The sequence below is a fragment of the Mytilus edulis genome, chromosome 5 (assembly GCF_963676685.1).
Source record: "Mytilus edulis chromosome 5, xbMytEdul2.2, whole genome shotgun sequence".
Classification (NCBI taxonomy): Eukaryota; Metazoa; Mollusca; class Bivalvia; order Mytilida; family Mytilidae; genus Mytilus; species Mytilus edulis.
In genome coordinates, this window is record NC_092348.1 from 78,091,046 (window position 1) to 78,109,833 (window position 18,788).

Consider the following 18,788-nt stretch of genomic DNA (forward strand, 5'->3'; position numbering starts at 1 on the left):
TGTGGAGGGTACATGTCTTAATCTAATTCAAATGTTCACTTAAGCTTTTGGTAACACACGTTTCTAATTTATGGTATATTGTTTGTAAATCTAATATACAACTTATTCAGATGTTAAAATAAGTACCAACATGTGCTGTTTTCAAAAATTCCCATTAATGTTTATTTTAAATTGAAGACAAAAATTATCTTCTCATCTATAGAATAGATAGAATCAATACACTTGTTTGTTGGCAATGAACAGACAAATTTAACACTTTATCTAGTTCACATTTCCCTTTAGGGGTCAGCTGAACCTCACGTCACGGTGCAGGATTTTCTTGCTGTGTTGAAGACACAGTGGTGGCCTTCAGCTTTTTCTGTCCTTTTTTTGACACATTTTCTATTCCATTTTCAATTTTATTTGATGCATTTCATTGAAGTGAAATAAAGAATAAAGACACTCCACTATTCATAGTATTTGATACTGATAAGAAAGAACCTGATCTCATAGCAAGCACCAAGCTATAATTTAACAAAAAAAAATCCTAAAACTACATATATCTACTAGAATGATCAAGTACAGTAATGGATTTCTAAGAATTAAGAGCTTTATATAACTGCTATTATGATAAAAATTAGAATCCTCAAAACAGCCCTGATCTTGCTCTTCCTTCTGTCATATCAATATTTCAACAGAGATATTATTATCAAGTTATGGAATAGAATCAAAGGTACATATCTTGTGATAACTTCAAAGTTCAGAAATGTAATAGTTTAAAAAATCTTTACGATAAAAATTGATGTTAAATATTTGAAACTAACAAAACAAAATGTCTTAATATGCACTTGACTAAATTCAAAAGATTTAAATTCACCAAATCAATAAAGTATGATTTGTTTAACAGACAATATTAAGGAGTCCTCTTGAAAATGGGTGAATAAATCATATTTAAAGATAAATACTTCCAGCAAAACAGTGCTTTCCATAAGAAATCAGATAGAGATCATGACTTGCATTTCTATGTACTCATGACAATGTCTAAAGTCTTCCACAAAAGTAAGCAACACATTATATATTATCAACAATAAATTATACAGAAAATGTAAACATAATTATAGGGGAAAACCCCAAGTGGGAAATTTGTGTTTCAACAGAGGACAGACATTTAAGCTATTTGTCTGCAGAACATTATGACATCCCTTATAAAACAGCTTCAAACAACTTGTAATTTTTTTTTATATAAATTCATTAAAATATGGCAGAAAATTTGATTTTGAGCTACCATAGATCAGAACATCAGAGATGTACTCTTCTTTCTCAGTTACAGAGATCTAAGAAAAAAGAAATAGAAAGTAAATCAGTTGTTTCTCTAGAATTATTCCACACCAAAACTGTTAGTATATTTTGCTTCCTTTATAAAATTGATAACAAATGCTACAGGCATAATTACATTGATACTGGCTTTCCTTCTCTTACACTAAAATGCAACAATATATGAATAACTCAATATTTTTATATAAAAGAGGGGTACTGGTATGCTTGGGGGGATAGATGAACATCTACAATTTTTGCTATTTTGTCACGTTTAGATGAGTTACGATTCAAAGTGGTTGCCTTCCTGAAATTAACTTACAAAAAAATATATTTTTAGTAATAGTCACCTTGAATCTAGTGACCCTAAAATTAAAAGGCTTCTTCCCCTTCCCTATATCTTCAATCTGTATAAGTTTAATTCTGTAAAAACCAAGAGAAACCCAAGCTACCATCAAGAAACAATTTTTTCCACTTTTTTTATATTTCAGTAACAGTGACCTTGACCTTTGAGCACTATCTTGTCCTTTTTTATAATTTCAATCTGTTTAAATTTCATTTAAATCAAGCAAGGGGTGCTCACATTGTCATCCGGATCATCTGGAAACCGTTTGATTTGGACACTCAGAACAACAAAGCAATTAGCATATGCTAGTAAAATGTAATACAGGAGCATACAAAAACAAATTATTCAAATTAATCTAAATACAGACCTGCCATCAAGTTTCTCTAAGAACACAGGAACAGTCAGCGATATATCTGTATGAACACTACGTGTATCCTCTCCAGAATAGTCATAAATTGGTTTAGTGTCATAGTACTGTTTACTCTCAGGTTTACGGTGCACACGTGATCTACTGCGCGGTGGTCTTATTCCTCGTTTTTCTCTGATATCATTCAGCTTATAACTAGTGAAGTACACATCTGTCTCACCATATCTGTTGACGTGTTTAAATGGTGTCTTATCATCTGGTTCAACTACTCCTTTACCAAAGCAAGGCACTGGAATAAAAAGAAAGTCAAGGATTAGATTTTGATTAATCAACATTTCAATGCTGTATATCTTAGTTGTTTAAAAGTTCTGTGTCATTTGGTCTCTTGTGAAGAGTTGTCTCAATGGGAATCATACCACATCTTCTCTCTTATTTTCTGTTTGAACTCTTAGATATTTATGGTTGCAAATTTAAATACAAAATTTCAAAATTTACTAGATTTACATTCATTTTTTGTACATAAATTAGGCTGTTAGTTTTCTCATTTAAAATGTTTTTCATTTGTCATTTTGATGCCTTTTATAGCGGACTATGTGGTATGGGCTTTGCTTATTGTTGAAGGCCATACAGTGACAGTGACCTATAGTTGTTAATGTCTGTGTCATTTGGTCTCTTTTTGGATAGTTGTCTCATTTTCAATCATACCACCTCTTCTTTTTTATATTAGCAATTTTTCTTCACTATATACGTCCTTTAGCATGTATAGTTTGTTGTATTGTTGGTGTTGTCCAGCTAATAATAATTTTCTGATAACACTTGCATGGCTACTATTACGTTTAGAAATGACATTGCTTTGTGTTGAAAGGCTCACTATGAATGTACTCCAGAGGGGTGTGACATCAATCAAATATTCTTTCCCAGATTTGAAAAAATTATCAACAATTTCCAGGTCCCCCCCCCCCCCCCCCCCAAAAAAAAATAGTGCATCCCGACATTCCCAAAATGTCCTTCTGCTTCTCTTTCAAAAATACACATGCACAAGTAATTGATAACTTACATCTATCCCTACAGCAGCAGAACAGGAGTAACAAAAGGAGCAGGAGGAAAATAAATATTCCTAGAACTATGGCAGCAATTTCAGCACCAGTTAATCCACCTCCAACGGCTGATGCACCAGCTAAAAACAAATGCAAAATAAGTTATACTGAATGTAGTGAGGTAGAATAATGATGGTTAAATGGGAATTCATAGTTTAAGGAGAGATGATTAGTAACACAATAATGACAATTAACATCCTTTACTGGTTTTGTTTAAGATGAAATTGTTATATCGGATTCTAAGCCAAGGACTTCAAATCTGAAATTTTATAATTATGCAGAACTACCCATTAATTTATATTGAAGAGACGGACAAAATACTAATTTTGCCAGAACTTTCAAGTATTTGTATTTCAATATTAGACATTGCAGAACAAAGGTATTAGGAAGGTGATGTACCCACAAATTATGAGGCACCAATTGACGAAGCATATGAATCTGCATTGTGTTTAAATTATGACCAGCCTTGGATGATTGTAATGACATTTTTAAAACTAAACATGAAGTTAGTGAGATAATGAACTAAATTATAAATTCTTATCAGCTAACATCTATTCAATATATTTTCGTTTATGCACCTACATGTGTATCCAGCAGATTAGTTTATAGCGAACCCTATGATAGTTTTCCATAGATTCACCTGCAAGTTACCTGTCGATTTAAACTTTTGGCAGTTCTATTGTCCCATCTAACAAATACAACAGGTATTGTTCTCTGTGTAGTTTATTCACTGGGACCTTTAAATTTCTTCCAAGAGAAATATATCACTCATTGATTAATTTACCTGAACAAAAAATTGAACTGTCAATGATGAAAAAATACTTATACCAATACTAAGTAAGGACTCACAAAACTGCATGTGGTGTTGTATTTATTCAATACCAATAACTCGTTTTTAATGTGTTCAATATTAATAATGATTCAAAAATTAAAAGTTGATTTTTGATCAAATATTCAATATTTTTGTGTGTTTGATAATTAAAAATATGAATATTATTATTTTTAAATTAAGGTCTTTATAAACATAAGTCTATAAATGAACAACAAAAAAAACAACATGTAAATTCATTGGAAAATATTAAACATGTGTCTGAAATAAACATTTTATTATTAAACTAGATTTTATATTGAACAGATTGAAAATATATTAATGATATATTGAATAAATACAATATTACATACAGTTTATGTGAGTTTATAGAAATATTTCAATAAAAAAAGAAGGTAATTTTTTGGTCAGGTAAATTAATCAATGAGTGATATATTTCTCCTAGAAGAAATTTAAAGGTCCCAGTGAATAAACTTCACTGAGAACAATACCTGTTGTATTTGTTAGATGGGACAATAGAACTGCCAAAAGTTTAAATCGACAGGTAACTTGCAGGTGAATCTATGGAAAACTAAGATAGGGTTCGCAATAAGAGTAGATTCTTTTCATAGCAGATAGACAATATATATTTTTGCTTATATTGATTTTGTCAAATTGGAATGGTGTTGTTTTTTATCACTGCTAAATTGACTTATCAAATTAAGCACTATAATCATTCTAAGATTTAAAATTGCAATTCATGTTTTACATCAGATATGTTCAAACCTAACAAGGTGTCTGAGTTACTGATTCATATTTTTTTTGGCATTCAATATTTTGTCCTTCCGATAGTTTAAGGGTTTACTGGTGCTAACACTAATTTATTTTCTACATATCCATTTTAAAAATAACTACAAATTTGTTTAATATTTTAAGAAGGTTCTTTACTTCTTTACACAATTTAATATTCACTGTGTACTGAATTGATTGTCATGAATAAATACCAAAATAAACAAATATAAAGTTAACAAGTCTTTCTTAAATAGGATTAGGAAATACATTGTGACAAATTTAATCTGTTTAAATTATGTTTACATAATAATATAGCATAGTTTCAGATAAAAAGATTTAACTAGAACAAGAATATAAAGAAGCTTTTTATTTCCAACTATTGGTCCCAAAAGGCATAAACATTATAGCATCAGTAATATTCATTATACAAACAATGAGGTAAAAAAATCAAAAAATAATGAGAACGATTTAAATACAAGTAATTGAGAAAAAAACCTAAAACTGTTAATACAAAACCTATCAATTTATGTATCAATAATTTTTTATATAACCTCCTCTAGCTATAATGCTGTATGGTGACCTAATATAGCTTATATTGTATTCTCTGGTGGATAGTTATCTCAGTATAAACTGCACTTCTGCTAATTGCGCAGTCAAATTGACCATATACTCGGCACAGCCTTGCTTCTACCTGTTTCTTAGTTCTATACAAATAACTTTTGTATATGGAGACAAAGTATGGTTATTCTATATCTATATCGATATTATCTGCTCAGAGGCAAATAGGATCAAACATAAGTTTAACCAACTTTCTCCTCTTCATTATATATAACAATTACAATTATACAGAGCATACACAGTTCAGTAGATCTTTTTTTACTCAGTGGTAATAATACCACATCTCATTATTTCTATAAATAAGTCATGCTATTGAAAAACACTCTTATAATACCTTTACTGCCAAATGCTAAACCTGCATTGCCAAATGTCATGACAATTCCTAAGTTTGTATATCCATGTTTTTCCCTTTATTTTTTATATCCACGTTATTCCCTTTTGTATGTTTAAACTCAGTTAAAGTACAAATATAAATATCAACTAAACTTTAAAATTTCACCCTAATTTTCATTGTATTTATAAAGCAGATTAAACACCTAAACAGATTAAGATAAAAATGGCAATTTATAATTTTCAGATGTCTTTCTCTTTTATTTAAAATATGGATTTTATTAATGAATTCACATACATATATTATGTTCCTATTTAAAAATAATCCCACCCACCTAGTAGTATGCACTCATATGCACTCAGAAGGACTTATCTAAATTCTCCAAAGTAAAATGTAACACCTCTGCATAATAATTGAATTTTATTTGTGCAACCTGCACTAATATTTTAACATAAAACACAGTTTGAACTATAAGTATAATTACTATCAAAAGTCATTTAAGTTTTACAGTGAAATGTTTCCCTTAAAGGAGCACTAGCTACGAGATACTTATATAAAAAATCTAAAATATGATTTTTTTTTGGGTCAATCATTATAATGAAAGTTAAATAGCCAATTAATAATTCCCTTTTATCATCCACTAAGAAACATTGATGATGAATTATTCACTTGCAAGTGATTAATTCGACCTCATTGTATCTGTATTCAAGTGAACTTCAAGTTAACCTCTTGCTAGAGATGGATAACACATAAATTGTCAATAAAAAGTTATTTAGAGGAAAAGAATGTCAAAATTGAAAGTGAAACAAAGGTAAATCATATGATTGAATGATTCAATCTGCAAAAAAGTCATTTTTAAACAGGTAAAAGCAATAATTAACATATATTTTTAATCTATGATATTAAATTAAACAGACCTATAAAAATTCAATTGCACATGTTCACTTTCTATTTATATCTACATTTATGTTAATATTGGTTATATATAACCATCAGAGGTCTTTTATACATGGTTGTAAATCAAATATGAGAATTTGAGTCAAATGGATGAACATGAATTTGACAACTAGAGCCATAGGTGCACATATTTCTGTCATTTCAAACTAAGTGTACACATTGTTCAACACAATACCACAAGAGGTAGTGCTTCAATTATAATTGTTGAATGATACTGTAATTTATATGGTTTGCTACTGATCCAAAGAGAGTTAGTAAAATCCAAGCCTAGTCTCCTAAGGATTTTATTCACCCTCTATGGTCCGTAGGGGGTCAGTAGTGAACCATATAACGAATTTATCACATGCATCACTTTTTCTGCTGCCTTTTGTAGAAAAAAAACCCAATGAAACACAACAACATTAATAGATGAGTCATCATTAATAATAGGCGTGACATCATAAACCCCCCATGAAATTTGCTAACCCCTTAAAATCACCATGTGACAGTTTTAAACCATTTAAAACGTGATAATTTACCCGTGGTGCAATGAAAAAGCAACTAAATTGAACAGCTGTATGAAAACTGAACTTCCATATCCTCAAGAAAAATCATAGATGATTGGATGTTATCCATATCTGTCAGATTTTTCAAAATCTTCATGGGGGCCTTTATGCAAAAGAGAAATTAATCTACCAATATATTGTTTGAATGAGTATATGTGTGCCTAAATGCCATTTTAACTCATTTAAATGCCTCATTTTAGGTGTTCAGTTTATTCAATATAGAATTTTAAAATTCAGGTCAACACCTCTCATGGGGATATCCCCATAAATTGGGATAGTTGACAGATCTGAATTGTTATCATCACTTTTTGATGATAACATCTAATCATCTATGAATGTTTTTTCACAAGACATCAAACAATACTTACTACAAAAAGATTTTTTATAATTTATGATAGGTTGATATTATTCATAAAACCAAAAGTTCAAATTACTGTGAAAGTACTTTTATTCATGGGTATCAATTTTCGTGGTTGGAGCAAAAGATACATGTTCATTGGTTCTTAAATTTGTGGATTTTAGTTTCTAAAAAAAAGAGTGAATAATTGAAACCATTAGAAACGAAGATTCAAATTATCTTGATTGAAGGAAATTGAAAAGTAAACATTCAAACTGTTGTATTTTTTTCTTCTTATCAACAGCAAGCCCACAATGAAATTACTATTTACGTAGGAGTATTATGAGGACATAAAATGAACACTTTATCATAGTATATCATCACCCGAAATCTGACTTTCAACAATCAACAATATTTTGTATGGGAATTAATAGATTAAAAGTTGTACAATTACGGTTTTTTAAAATAAAATGGGTATACTACTGCCTGCAGTTGTAGTTCATAGTGCATTTGGTAGATTTGCCAATATTCAATGTACATGTGGGTATTTCCATAAAGATAAAGTCATCCACGAAAACCATGAAAATTGATTCCCCACAAATAAAAGTACTTTCACAGTAAGTAACATTTAGTAATAGTTTAAATCTTTATAATCAACTTACTCGAAACACCTGTAAATAATTAATTCAAAGGAATTAAGCTTACTTGACCACACCTGCAACTGTCCTTTAATTCTAATTTACTAAAACACTTATTCAATGAAAAACAAAACTTGAAAGGGGAAAAAGTTTCCTTATTATTTTTTATGTAACTTTTGCCTTCGAAAGCAAATCATCTATAATTTCTAATTATAATGATTTTTCATTAATTAAAATGTAACAAGCATAGCAATAGTCCCCTACCACTTAAAATTGAATTATACTTGGACAAAATGCTAACTTGATCTACAACTTGTAATGGTGGAAACTAATAAACAATTATCAAGTCAATATCTTTAAGCATGACGAAAAAAAAAGTATGGAAAACTGATTATTTAGTTGAATTTTCTAAGTCCAAGGACCATAACTCTGCCCAAAATCATTAGACCCAAACAAAACAAAATTTGAACTTGGTCTGTAACTTGTCATGACAAAAATATATACCAATTATCAAATCATTATCATCGAGCATGACGAGAAAAAGAGTTGAAAACTGATTTTTTTGAGTGAATTTTGAGTGGTGTAGGGACCATAATTTTGCACAAAATCATCAGAACTGAACAAAATTCAAACTTGATAGATCTATAACTTGTAATGATAAAATAAGATACCAAATATCAAATGATATCAAATAAGTATTTTCAAGCACAAAGAAAAAAGTGTGAAAAACTATTTTGCCGGACTGAAGTATGGACAGAGACAGACAGACGGACATAGTGCAAACAAAAGTCCCCTTTCGACTACGTCACTAGGGCACTAATAAAACAAAATTAATATGAATTAGAATATATCTTCAGACCCTTAAACATAATTACACTTTATGGAGTATTCTGCTCTGTAACAATTAGTTCCATTATGCAGACACCTGAATAGCATCACCATGGCTAACATTTTATGACATTTGTTGGAAGCATGACAAAACAAGCAATTTGTTAGTTTTGTCTTTCTTGCCACAATTGGATGTAATGTGTAAAATTTAAGATAATCATGACAAAAGAGTGCTACATATAAAATTCTTATTCCTTAAGCATACTTACTATCTGGTAGTGAGTCTGCAGTTGTTGTAATAAGGGCGGGATCTGTAAACAAACATGAGAAAATGAGAAGAAATTGTTAACAGATTCATGCAAACATTTCACTTAATATTGTAAAGCTTGGATTTATAAAGCCCTGAAATGAACCCCCCCCCCCCCCCCCCCCACCTTTGCACTAAAAACAAACTTTTGACTTAGTTTTTTAGGGGTACCAATTTTCATTAATTGAAGAAACATTTTTTTTTGTAGATACTTGATTTCGTCTTTGTGCCAACTGACCAACTGACCAACAAAGTCTGCATACAAGCGCATAGTGGTTTTTTTTGTTGAATATTTAAATTTGCAGTTACGTTTGCCCACAAAAATAGGTATCATTGCAATATGAAGATGTCAGATCTGAATTTGCAATTTCGATTTAACAAATCATTCTTAAAAGTTTTTACAAAACAGAAAAGAAAATGGAGTTTATAGGCTGTACAGCCACTGACTTAAGTCTGTTAACCTTGTTAACCCTGTTGTGACTTTAAAATCCTCAAAAAATTACAGAAATGGTTTGAAAAGTGCAAGGGATAATATCGAGCCCTTTCTTTAAAAAAAATAAACAAAAAATGAAAATAAATTTGTCTGTATTTTCATAATTATTTGTATTATTTTTGTGACCAATACAGCTTCTTTTTTGTTTGTGAACATTGTAAAATTGGAAAGGTTCTGAGATATAAAATCCTTAGAGAAATGAATTGAAATGAACAAGCTATCTATAGTTGTTAATCCATGTGTCAATGGTCTCTTGTGAAGAGTTGTTTCATTGGCAATCATACCACATCTTTTTTTTATAAGACCTGTTAAACATGTATAACTTACCAAGGCAATCTCCTGCTAGTGAAGAACCAGGTACAGCAGTGGTGAGACCTGCATCACATCCTAGACAATGGAATGATCCTGGTGATGGTTGATAAAATCCGATTGGACAGAAAACACAGGCACCAGTTGATAAGGAAAAATGCCACCCAACTGTACATGATTCTGTGAGAAAAACAACAAATCACAGTAAATAAATTGACATTCTTTAAACACTAACAAGAATGTGTCCATAGTTACTGGATGCCCTACTCGCATTATCATTTTCTGTGTTCGGTGGACCATGAACTTGAAGTCAAACTCTAGAACGGTAAAAGTGATGCCACCAAAGTTCAAACTTGATCTGTGTTTTGTGGTAATAAGCATCGTGTATAAATTTCATAACATTTACTTTGTAAGTTCTGAACAGAAAAAATATGAAATATGATATAATACATGAGTAACAGTGGATGTCTTTGGTTGCTGTCTGTCATGTATATTTTTTGTTCATTGCTGTAATAAATTTCAGGCCACTGGTTTTCTCTTTAGAATTGTTTCATATTTTGTCATACTGGGGTCTATATGGAATGGATTTGTTCATGTGTGAAAACTGTACCATGACCTATAGTTGTTCACATCTTCTGTCTCTAGTGGATAGTTGTTTCATTACCATTCATACCTCATTTCCTCATTCTAATATTGAGGGCGTAATTCTCTTACATCCACCTACTTTAATAACATAACAATTAATTTTTTTCACTGTAGTAGTAAATATGAATATTACACTTACCGAAACATAATGTATCAGCCTGTGTCCCAGTGTTGTATGTTGTTTGACCTGATGGACAACTAACACATGATAATTGACCTGTTAAACTTTGATATTGACCAATAGGACATTGGGTACATTTGGCAGTTCCACTGTCATAAAAACTACCAGGAGCACAGGAAACTGAAAATAAAATGATATAACATGTAAATTTGCTTATTTGCAATCTGTAAATAATAATCTTACATAAATACTATGAAAATCATACAACATATTCACACTGTGTCAGATTTTAGGCACTCCATCATAACTATTGAAGTTGACAAATGAACTATCTTATTGAAGAAAATTTTATCATATCTCCTACCTGAAATGAATTGAGTCTATTGCCCTTAAATGTCATTAAAGATGAAAGTCTGAAGCTTATATTTCTTGAATTACATGTGGATGTTTTATTCTTTATATGTGAAAATGGTTTTCATTTGTAAGACACTGTAGGAAGAATGAAAAAAAGAACAGATAAATATACAATATCTTTAGTAACTTACCACAGAAATTACCCACTATTTGTTGACCTTCCACACAATATGGTACTAATGTTAATTCCAAAGTCGACTGCCTGGGTACAGCATCCTAATAATATAAATAATCAACAAATTAAATTTGAGAGAAGCTTACTTTGCTAAAAATTTTGTGGTGATTTTTTTTTATCAATTACAGTAATAGTATATATCAAAGTGCAAACACTTATTCTGTGTGTTCACTGCTTAGAGTGTTAATCTTGAACCATCCATTAAATAAGCTGGTTCACGAAATTAATATCTCTTTTGACTACAAACCTGAAATATCAATTATCACGGAAGATGTAAAATTTTCTGTAAAATTGTATAAACAAGAATGTGTGCTAAGAACATGGATGCCCCATCCACACTATCATTTTCTATGGTCAGTTGACCATGAAAATGGGGTTAAATCTTTAATTTGGCATTAAAATTCGAAAGATCATATAATAGGGAACATGTGTACTAAGTTTCAAGTTGATTGGACTGAACTTCATCAAAAACTACCTTGACCAAAAACTTTAACCTGAAGCAGGACAGACTGAAGAACAAACAGACAGTCGAACAAATAAACGAACGGATGGATGAACACACAGACCAGAAAACATTAAGCCCCTCTACTATGGTAAGTGGAGCATAACAAGCCGACAGAAAAAAATATCTAAAAAATCATTGATGGAGCAGTCAGAACAGAAAGAACTGTAAATTATGATTGAAGGAGTGGACAAAAAGAAATGACTGTAAATCATGTTTGAAGTAGCAGACAGACAGGAAATATTGGTAAATCCTTATTAACAGAGCAGAAAGAAAGGAAATTATTGAATCACAGTTAACAGAGCAATCATAATAAAACTGGTGCTTAATACTCTAGATATGAATGTTAAACATTGACTGGCATACAATATAAGCATGTTAGTACGTAAGCAAGATGTCATTCATTCCAAATCCTATTTAAAGTGCAGGTTTCTGAAACATTGACTTTATATCTACCTATAATGTTTATAACTTACTGAATATGTGATTGTCTTGTCATCTACAACAGCAATGGCCACAACATCTTGTGGACTTCTACTCTGTGACTGTGTGTTTATAATGGGATCCCTGCAATCAAATGAAAAACACCTATTATTTCTCGTCTAAATCTTGAAGATTATTTTACTCAAAAAATTAAGTCATTAAAACTATGTTAATGTAAAGTTGATGATTCTTGTATGCATTGTATTATGAGTTTCAGTAAGATGTCATTGGAATATCAAATGCCATACAAAAGAAATTTTGAACCATAACTCCCAGCTAACCCAATAATTGTACCTATACCATAACCTATTTTACAACTAGGACATAAGATATAGGAGTAGTGAAAATAAAGGACAACACTCTAACAGGTCTAATGGTTTTACTTACTTCAATGTATTACACAGCACCTCTGCATTAAACAAGGACTTATACATTCAGGAGACTAAGACCAGGTAATTCACCACATTCCCCCTGACTGATGACTTCCACCATTGTCTTATTAATCTTAACTATGACTGCAATTCTATTAAAAGATCACATTTGAATGCCACTGACGTTGACCCCAAGTTTTTGTTGGCCTTCGTTTTGCTCCATCTATAGTTTTTTGCTACATTTTTGTTATTGTTGCTCATCTTTTTGTCACATGTTTTTGGCAATGGTGTTGTCTGCTGAATTGCCCCCTTGGTGTCTAATTTTATTACAAATTTTCTCACTTCTTTTTATCATACTCACTTTACTGTATTAAAGATGACCTCTACTTCCGCCAGAGTACTGGACTTACAGGTGACTGATACAGGTACACTTTGACAGTTAGGACCATTACACAGATTCTGTTGCCACTGACCGTTGACACCATTAAAAGAGGTCCGCATCTGCGACTGCAAAGATGCAATATACGCCTGACAGGATGTTGTCAGATCGTAATCAATCTTCAGCTTGACATTGACTGTTCGACTAATAGCAGCTGGAAAGACAGAATTTTAAATTATTAGTACCTCCTAACAACATATATCATTTCTTTATTGACAAAGCATAAAGCATTGAGTAAAGATGGACAATAATTTCATGCTTCTATTTAACGTTATGCTTTTTAATATGTTCAGTTGTATTATATTATAGTTTTCTGTTGTTTCCAATTCCATGTTCTATCACTAGAAATACATCATCAAGAATCCAATTTTAGCACATTTTTTTTTAACTTACCTCAATTGTGTCCCTAAAGATTCCATAAATCCATAAATTTTCCAATTTATATTTTTTTTATCCGACTTAATTTTAACTATGTAAGGGGAGATAATTATGACCAAGAATACATACAAGCACAAGGTGGGTATGAGAATGGTTCCAGTCTGTCCTCCATGTCAAACATGCCATATTTATTACAAGAGTAGTAGTATGGCCCTGGTTGTGATGGTTTGTGGTCTATCTGGTTACAACTAATGGTACATCTCTCGCCATCTGACAGTGGACTACAATTCTCAGTGCCACCAACTGGGTTAGCTGGAGTTACTGAAGGACATGATCCTCCTGAAAAAAAAAAACATTAAACTTTACATAAATTTGGGACATCTCTCATTTTCTGACAATAAACAAATCAATATCAGGGTTACATGGACTATTGAGACACATGAATCTCATAAAAATACTATTATATCTATGGTACCAATTTTACTGCAACAGATGTGCATTTCAACGATTTCAAAATGTTTCTTCTGCGATGATCAGGGTAAAATATTTACAAATACAAAACCTAATATAATGTTAGCTGTTCAAACCAAATACAACCTACAGTATAGCCAAATCCAGAAAAGGAGTCAGAGCTCTGCAGAGGGATATAAATTTCTTAATGTAAGATGATTTAACAAAAATTACCAAGTAACCTTTAAGACATTATCTTCACTCTTCAAAAAATTGCAACATTCTGCCCTTTATTAATGTATAGAGACAATTTGTGTGATTGATTTGTATAAATTAACACAGCCTTTTCAGATATCCTCGTCTCATTGGTTTTCAAGCTATTAAGAATGTATTGTGAATTCATATTTCCATTGAAAAAGCATACATAGTACAAATTCATATGACGTTACGAAAACATATGATCTGATGATACAATGATAACTTACGTTTATTGTAGAACCTGAATACACAAACAGCTGCATTGTTGTCAGCCATATATCCCACTGATGATACTGCATAGGTCTTCCATGTCAACTCACCTACAAAATATACACAAAGTACACAATAATTATGTGTATATTCTTTTTAGATATTGAAAATTCACACTAAAATGAAAATTCACACTAAAATATTGAAAATTCACACCAAATATTGAAAATTCACACCAAAATATTAAAAATTCTTACTAGTAATGTACTGCAGATTCTTAAAAATGTTTTGTATACCAATTTTTAAAGGTTCCATGGGTCAAGTTGAAACAAAAATTTGAAATGTTGACGGAATTACAAATAATCAATAGGCTTGTGTGCAAAGTTTAGTAACAAAATATCCAATATTTGTGAAAAATGCTTTCGACCACAAACAATTGGTATGCATGAAAAACAAATGAACCCAATGAAATATAATTTTGGTCTCTAGCAAATATACAAACAAATCTATATCAATAGTCCTAAATTTCACGGAGTAAACTTTGATCAGTTAAAATTTTAGTGTCTTATTGTCAATTTTATACAAAGTTTCCATCCACAAATATAAGTTTCTGATTTACCAACATCCATTTTTTTTTTTTAGCAAGAACAAAAACCAATCATGAATAGCTGACAAAATTTACAACAGTACAAAAATGACCTTGATAAAATAAAGTCCTAATTATCTTATGTAATATGACTGATCATTGATCATTGATGACTCACCTCCAGATCTGATGTTATAGAAAATTCTTCCTGAATCTGTATTGCCGTAGGATGCCTCGGTCCATACAGGGTAACTCACCCTTTCTGCTGACACCAGGGAGATGTCACCAGGACAATTTACAGAGGGGAAATCAGAAGCTACAAAGTAAAGAATTTACAAGTGAAAAAAATGACTAGTTATAGACATAATACTATAGGAAAGTATTGAGTTTCAAATTATACAGGTAACAGCACATTATTAAATGATATGATGAAATCAGTCCAAATACAGATAAATCAGCAAGTGCAATACTGATGACATCTCTCTGTTAAAATAAATAATATGTAGGATAATTGTGCTCAAAAGTTTTATGACCTCATAATTTTTTATCAACCTCTGAAAACATTTCCATATTTAAATAACTAAACTAAATTGTAAGAATCAATTCAAAATACAAAGAAGTTTTTTATTTTTTTTATTTTAGGGTTAAATTGAATTCAACCTTTCTGTGTGTGAACACTACCATTAATAATGTAAGAGACATACCCAAGTTACATGTGGTAACAGTCCTACATACACCAGCACTAAGTTCACTCTGATAATCAATCAACAAAGCTCCCTTCTCAATAATGTACATGATAGGCATATTAATTAGGTTGCTGGTCGGCAAGTAGTCAACATTAGTGTACAGAGAGCTGATGGTACTGGTGTACAGGAACTCCTCTTTGGCCAGGACAAGACGGGAAACTTTTCCTGAGATCCCATTGGCTGTTGTCACTGTCTTAGTTGAGGTGTCATATGTACCTCCCACTACTAAGTAACCACTGAAAAGTATAAACAAATTATGTTATGTTAACTGTTAAATCTTTTACAATCACATTCTATTTTGTTTTTGGTAGACATTTTTTATCCTATAACTGTTCTACTGTTGTTTTTTTTTAATTTCCAATTCCAATGTCTTTTTATAAACCTCATTTCCATATTTCATTGCATATACATTTTTATAAACTTAGGTTTAATGAAATGTTTAATTCACTTTGGAGGTCTGTAGTTGAAATTCTAAAAGATTATTTTATACAGTAATAAAGACACAACTCTTAAAAATAAATCAAGAGAAAAGAGACATTGAATTCATATTAAAATTATCTGTGTGCATGTGCAAAGAGAAACACATTAGTTCTCTATTAATAGGTACAGTAAATATAGAATTGAACTGGTCCTCAAATTGGTTGTACAGAGATCCTTTGTTACTGCATATTATACTATAGTCGCCGTCACGTAAAATTGGCACCATGTTTTTTGTCAAAATTAAATATCGTCAGGATTATACAGTGCAAACACAATAAAAGGTAGGACAGTAGTGGATATTTGGTCAGGATTTTACTTCCGCTAAATGAAGAACATGATCTTTAGTAAATGCGGTCGATATTTAAGAAAATTTTGACAAAAAACATGGTGCCAATTTTACGTGACGGCGACTATACCTTATGTAGTAAAAAAATATTCAGAACTTTTATCGCCCAACAAACATACTAATAAATCTTAAATTTATTGACATTAATCAATTCAAATAGCTAAGCTGTTATAGACATTTGGAGAAAATGCCTCTCTATGCCACACAACTTACTAAGTAGGCAGTGTATAGCTTGTCCCAATATTTTCCCGTCTCTCTAACAGTGTGTTGTCAGCATAGAGAAATACACGACCAATCTTGTTGCTTGGATTCTCTTCATTCAGAGCATTCCATGTGACTACGACATGATGCCAGATACCATTACGTATGTTAACAACACTACTTCCTGTTCCGTAGGGCATGTTGTAAGTATTGCCACTTATACTACCAGAGACACCATTACTTCCTATCTCTAGAATCTTCTCTGGGGTGGCTGTCATTGCACTGTAAATTAAAATAGTTCAAAGTAATCTATTCAATTAAATTGAGAATGGAAATGAAAATGAAATTGATAATATATATTATAATCAATCAAAGAAGCTCCCTTTTCAACAATGTTTGCATAAATATAGATCTTTGAACTTTGAGGCTATTTGTAAGTAAATTTCTAGTGGTCGCCATCTTGTTACCCCTTTTGCATGACTGGAGTGCTCTTTGATGTCTCAGTTTAATAATTTATCATTCTATTTAAATCTTATATTTTTTGCCATGGTAAATGGATATTAAAAAGATTTTATATCAACACATCTTAATAAATTCAAAATTAAATAATGAGTATTATTACAAGCTTATTCTGTTCAATTATTCCAAGTAAAGACATTATCAATATGTTTAATTGAAAGAACAAATATCTTATAAATATGTTTTTTTTTTCTTCTGAATATCTTATTCATATTCTGACTACTAATTCTATATAAAACTCACTCTAAGGCATACAGAGACAGAATGACTTTGGGAGTTGTTGAGGTAAATCTGACCCACACAGAGACAGAGAGTTTAGTAGTAGCAAGACTGAATACAGTATTCATACTGATTCCTTCTGTATCCCCACACTCCAGTCCTGGCTCTAATATCATGTCAAACTTATAACTCAAATCTGAAATAAAAACATGAATGTGAACAAAAAAACTCAATGAGACAGCAATCAATTGGTTGTATGATGAATAAGAGGAACAGTCTTTGCACTGACTTTATTAGTATTTCAAAGCGTAAACCTTGCAATTTCACCATATAAAAAGTTTAAATCCAAATATTTTATTCTCTCTAATAGTTGCAAATGTAAACGGGAGTATCACTACCTTGAAAGCAGGCAATAGAGACTTCTTTACATTCATTTTAATTTTTAATATTATAGATGAATTATCTCTTCCCATAAGTTTAAGTTTGTTTTTTGTGTGCAAGAAGATTAAATTAAACAAAATTTACAAAATGTGATTTAATAATGTGTTTACCTTTATCACAATTAGCTCCAATCTTTCCATCATTACATTGACACGAATATGTATTAATACCATCTATACATGTAGATGCAGTGGGACAGGGGTTCCCAGCACACTCGTTAATGTTTGTAGCACAGTTCTGTCCATTATAGCCAGGTGCACAGATACAGGTAACACTACCTCCAGATTCCTGACAGGTACCTCCATTCTGACAGGTAGTTAAGCTACATGTAACTGTCTTTTGATTACAACTGTCACCTTGGTAACCTGAGAAAAAATTAAAACATCACTCTATAAATTTTATTCATATGAAGTGCTTTTCTGAATTTACCCTTTATCAGCAATGTTCAAAGCAGAGTATTTAAAAGCCAAGGATGTTTAAGAACTGAAACAATTTAATAGCTTTATGACCGTGACTTTAGTTGCACCTTAAAAGTGGCAGCAGTCCTTTTGCGCCAATTACTGTTTTTCAGGGGTATCATTTGCGCCAAATTTAGTTTTCCAAATGTATCAATTGCGCCAATATTCGGAACTCATTTGCGCCAATTTACCTGTAAACATATCTATCATAAATATCAGTGATTAATGTATATTTATTCTTATTTTTGGCTTAAAAAGTATCATAAGTTCAGAGATAGTT

The 18,788-nt window shown here is 31.1% G+C and overlaps 1 protein-coding gene across 14 annotated transcripts in view; it reads right to left on the minus strand.

The window, feature by feature from the left end:
• The window catches only part of LOC139524508 (uncharacterized), an 83,210-nt gene that overhangs the window by 3,863 nt on the left and 60,559 nt on the right, over positions 1–18,788 (minus strand). For all 14 annotated transcript variants that reach the window (XM_071319324.1, XM_071319319.1, XM_071319327.1 and 11 more), the window contains 15 exons: positions 18,161–18,415; positions 17,634–17,805; positions 16,884–17,153; positions 15,803–16,080; positions 15,277–15,414; positions 14,530–14,622; positions 13,724–13,933; positions 13,139–13,370; positions 12,400–12,490; positions 11,378–11,462; positions 10,851–11,012; positions 10,085–10,246; positions 9,227–9,268; positions 3,064–3,183; positions 2,007–2,295 (listed from right to left, as the gene is read on the minus strand). In XM_071319324.1, the coding sequence (XP_071175425.1) occupies positions 2,007–2,295; positions 3,064–3,183; positions 9,227–9,268; positions 10,085–10,246; positions 10,851–11,012; positions 11,378–11,462; positions 12,400–12,490; positions 13,139–13,370; positions 13,724–13,933; positions 14,530–14,622; positions 15,277–15,414; positions 15,803–16,080; positions 16,884–17,153; positions 17,634–17,805; positions 18,161–18,415 (2,599 nt within the window). The remainder of the gene's footprint in view (positions 1–2,006; positions 2,296–3,063; positions 3,184–9,226; positions 9,269–10,084; positions 10,247–10,850; positions 11,013–11,377; positions 11,463–12,399; positions 12,491–13,138; positions 13,371–13,723; positions 13,934–14,529; positions 14,623–15,276; positions 15,415–15,802; positions 16,081–16,883; positions 17,154–17,633; positions 17,806–18,160; positions 18,416–18,788) is intronic.